Here is a 4,446-nt window from a genome sequence, read left to right on the forward strand (position 1 = left end):
CAGAGAGCACATTTTCCAGGAGGAGATGGGGCAGAAAAACAGATCACCTTGCCTCCAGTTAAAAATAAGCTGAGAAAGAGAGGAGTTAGGTCCCCCCGCAGGTGTGTGTCCGCACACGGCCAGAGGCCGGGGACCCCTGACCCCACCCCAGCCGATCCCCACAGCGGGGAGGAGTCGCGTGTCCAGAGATGCTCGTGGGAGCCTGGGGATGTCCAGCCAAGCCCCCCCGACCCCATCACATGTACCGCTCCAGGCCGGCGGGGAAATTGGGCTGCCTCATGTAAGCGTTGCTGGAGCCGAACTGGCCGAGGGGTGACGCGGAGAGCCCCAGGAGCTGCTCGCCGTGCTCTGCGCAGGCGGGGGGCCGCATGGCCGGCAGGGCCAGTCTGTTGGGAGCCCCGTAGAGCTGCGGGCTGCCGGGTGAGTAGCTGCCCTGCGTCACGGGCAGGTGGGGAGGCGAGGCGGCGTAGGGGTAAGCCAGGGTGTTGGGGCCAGCCCGGCCCAACAAGCCGGGGCTGACGGGCTGCGCCTGGAAGCAGGGAGGCTCAGAGCTGCCGGCAGAGCAGGCGGGAGCCAGCTCGGCCCCGGGCAAGCTCAGCGATGGGTGGCCCAGCTCGGCGGGCGGCGAGGGCTGCAGGGCCTGCTGCCCGCTGATGAGGCTATCGATGCTGAACATCCTGGGATGCTGTGCCGGCGGTGCTGCCCCGGCTGCGTAGGGGTGGAAAACGGTGCTGGAGAGCTGGGGGCCATAGCCGGGTGAGCAGAGGGTGTTGGGGTAGGGTGCTGTTGGTGCCGTGGGGCGGCCGGCGGGCGGGGGCGTGAAGGCGCTGGAGTTTTGCATGTAGCCAGGGTAGGTGGTGATGTCGGTGCGCTTGAAGCGCTTCCTCCGGCGCAGGAAGCTCCCATTGTCAAACATGTCCTCGGCGGCTGGGTCCAGCGTCCAGTAGTTGCCCTTGCCGGGATGGCCAGGTTCCCGGGGGATCTTGACAAAGCAATCGTTGAGGGTGAGGTTGTGGCGGATGCTATTCTGCCACTTCTTGGGGTTCTCCCGGTAGAAGGGGAAGCGCTCGGTGATGAACTTGTAGATGCCCCCCAAGGTGAGCTTCCTCTCGGCGGCGTTGGCGATGGCCATGGCGATGAGGGCAATGTAGGAGTAGGGGGGTTTGCCCCGCTGCACCGGCCGCTTCCTCCGGCGGCCCCCGGCGGGGGGCGGCGGCTCCTCGGGGGGTGGCGGCGGCGGGCTGCCCCCACCGCCCCGCGGCTCCGGCTTCACCGGCGGCGCCTGGCCGGCGGGGGGAGACCCCCGGGGCGGCCCGGGGGAGCCGGGGCTGGCCGCGGCGGCGGGGCTGGGCGCCGGCAGCGTGCACATGCCTCGCAGGCAGGGGAAGCCGGCCGCGTTCATATACGGCCCTCGCCTTCCTCCTCCTCGGAGGATGGGGGGGGCGGCGGCGGGAGAAAGAGCCCCCCCGAGGGGAGGGGAAAGGGGGAGAGGGAGGGGAAGGGGAGGGGGGGCAGGCGCCGCGGCAGCTCCCGGCGATGGGGAGGTCGGTCCCGAGCCGCTTTGCAATATATAGGGCGGCCGCCCCCCCGGAGGGGCGTGCGGTGCCCGGCCCGCCCCGGCCCCTCTCCCCCGGTGGGAGGAGGAGGCCCCTGGGGAGGGGTCCTGACTCCCACGGCTAAATTCCCCAGCCTCTCCCCGGGGTTTCATTTCACAGCCATGCCCCCGAGGGGTCCCTCCCCCGGGGGTCCCGGGTGCCAGCGCGGCGGCCGGCTCCGCTCCCCGGCGAGTCGGGCCATTCTCCGTGCCGCTTTGCTTTCTTTTTAACTGATGTTTCCTCTCTTGAGGAAAACTAAACAAAACGAGTCCCGACGACCAGACCAGGGCGAGTTTGGTGCCGCAGCCAGCCCCCAGCAGCAGAGCAGGTACCCTCCCGCCGGGACCCCCGCACCACTTGGATTTCGTTGTGTTCTTTCCCTGGGAAAAGCGCTCAGAGGCGGCCCCGGGACGCAGCGGCGGGAAGAGCTGGGGGTTTCTCCCCGAAACCAAGCCCCTCGGTTTAGTTACTTTGCAGCCTGGTGAGACCTCCTGGGTAAGGAAATCCTGGGAAATGTTTTTTTCTTTTGCCCTGGGAGAAAGGAAAGTTGTCCGCAGAGCTCGGGGCTGCCCGCAGGTACCTTCCGCGGGGCAGGCAAGGGGTGCGGGACAGGGATGGCATTTTGGGGGCGGACGGCGGAAGCGGGGGTCTTTCTATCACTGCAGAGGGGCTGAGCCCACGGCTGAAGCTGAAGGAAGACATTGGACTCAGAAAACCCTGCTCGTTTTAGGGAAAACCTCTTCAGATCTCATCCTGCACTCCAGAGCCAGCTGGGCAGAACAACAGCCCCCCATCCATAGCATATGCTGGGGGGCTGCTGGCTGCTTTATTGGCACTAAAAAAGCCATGGGCTTTCACACTATCCTCACCCATTGCTGCTGAGCATCACCTCTAAGCCAGATGCCCAGCCGTGGAGAGCCCGGCCCGGAGCAGGTAAGGGAGCCGCTGCATCAGAGTGGGCTGGACAAGCTGGGGGAACTCTTATAGCCAGATCACAGCTTTATATGTAGCTAGATGTCCATGTCCTGAGAAGACAGGTAGAAATATCTATGCCATTAACGCAGTGACAGATCCCTCCACATATCCCGCAGCAGAGTAAAAATCACAGTCTTCAACTTTGTAACTTGGTTGAAAGTATTTCCATAGCAGAGCAGGACGGAAACCTTTTTCCACAGAGGTAACAAGGTGATCTTGACCAGGTCATATCATCCTCCTCCTTTCCTTTTTTAAACTTAAAAGCCACTCAACCTCTTGGAAAGGATTCTTCAGCCCTTTCCTTTAAGCATTTCCGTGTGGTTTATATTCTACAGTCCAAGTAAAAATTCACCAACCAGGTTATTTCCCACCATCGCTCATTCCCCTGTTTGTGTCTGTATGTGGTTTTATTCTCACTTTATTTTTCCTGCAGACATTTGTGGCTCTTCTTCTGCTCCCTTCAGGGCTCAGGCAGGGAAACGTGGGTCTAACAGAGCTCTGTCAGGACAAGTCCTGATCTGCCACAGACAAACTGATGTTAGGGTAAACTGCCTCAGTTTCCTTTCTGCCAAATCGGCGTAACAAGAGGAGTGTAGGTGCTGGCTAGAGGACAGAGAGCAGGTGAGAAAGTGTGAAATGCAGCCTTAGAGAAAAGTGCCTTTCTCCATAGAAGTCACAGATCTTCAGAGAGGACAGCAAATCAAGGGCACGGCAGGGACCATTCATTCACCTTGGGAGAGCTGAGGGAAAAAGGATGGAAGATTCATATTTCTCCCGGAGTGTGCATTTAAATCGAGCAAGTATCTGAATGCGGCCAGTTAATTTCAGTTGGAGGATCTGACTTTCCCAGTTGCTGGAGAGGGCGGCAGGACAGACGCCCAAGAAGGGAGTCACTAAAGATCACTCCAGGGTGCACAAAGAAAAATACCCCCCTGGGGGAGATGGAAACCTTCAGCTCTGCAGACATTAGCCGGTGAGATTTTCATGTTGATGCAAGGATTTTAATATATTCTGATCTAGCAAGAATGGGTTTAGGAGGGAAAAAGGTTATGGGGTGTGAAGGAGGAACAGCTTTTCTCATTCAATCATATAAAACAGCCCTTGCTTATCACTCACTTTCTCCTTTTTTTATTGGTCTAAACATCAGAAAAGAAGTTGGAAATGAAAACCCAAGAGTACAGCTGCGTCTGGAGCTTCCTGCACCTGAGATGACAGTGAGCAAAAGAAGAGATCTGGACAACAGGGTATGAAGACCCAACTGCATGAAGTGTTTATAGTCCAAGGCCCTGATCTCACATCATTTTACACGCGGTGGGAGAAGCCCTGTCTCGGGCTGCGGGCTGGCTGAGACTCCAGCTGGTGAGTAGTTACTTTAAAGCTGATGGGACCATTCAAATTGCTCTCTACTTCACCGAGTTAGGACCCAGATGTCAAACTAGTTTTCACAGACAGATAAAACAGCAGGACGGAGGCAGGGAGGAGTACACAGGCAGGAAACAAACTCTGTCTTACCATTGAATAAGGAAAGCCAAAACAGACAGACTCCGATTCCCACATACGCTTTATCACTCAGGGTACTCTTCCTGCCCAGATCTTTTATAAAAAAGTGGAAGATGGTAATAAAGACGGCTACCAAACAAATGCAATCTGGGTCTCTCTTTAAAATGGGGTGATAAGGAAGGAATAAATCACATTTACTAAGTATGCGTAAGTTTTGCCAGCATCTGCTGCCTTCTGCATCAGTTCATCCTAACTGAGTACACAGAGCAATTTCAACTGCTCTGTTACCTCCAGCCCCCAAACCGTTTTGCGCTAGAGCTGCAGCTTCCTTTAGAAATGTCGCACGCACAAATCGCTTTACAGCATGGGTGAACTC

General features: G+C 57.8%; 1 protein-coding gene across 1 annotated transcript; it reads right to left on the minus strand.

Moving 5' to 3' along the window:
* Positions 1-235: 235 nt before the first annotated feature.
* On the minus strand, positions 236-1,402 carry FOXE3 (forkhead box E3). The gene has a single exon (XM_075157036.1). The coding sequence runs from the start codon at positions 1,400-1,402 to the stop codon at positions 236-238; it is 1,167 nt and encodes a 388-aa protein (XP_075013137.1).
* Positions 1,403-4,446: the final 3,044 nt, after the last annotated feature.

This window comes from Calonectris borealis, chromosome 8 (assembly GCF_964195595.1).
Source record: "Calonectris borealis chromosome 8, bCalBor7.hap1.2, whole genome shotgun sequence".
Classification (NCBI taxonomy): Eukaryota; Metazoa; Chordata; class Aves; order Procellariiformes; family Procellariidae; genus Calonectris; species Calonectris borealis.

Excerpts from the sequence above, each read along its gene's own strand:
- FOXE3 (XM_075157036.1), bottom strand. The coding sequence starts at position 1,402 with ATGAACGCGGCCGGCTTCCCCTGCCTGCGAGGCATGTGCACGCTGCCG.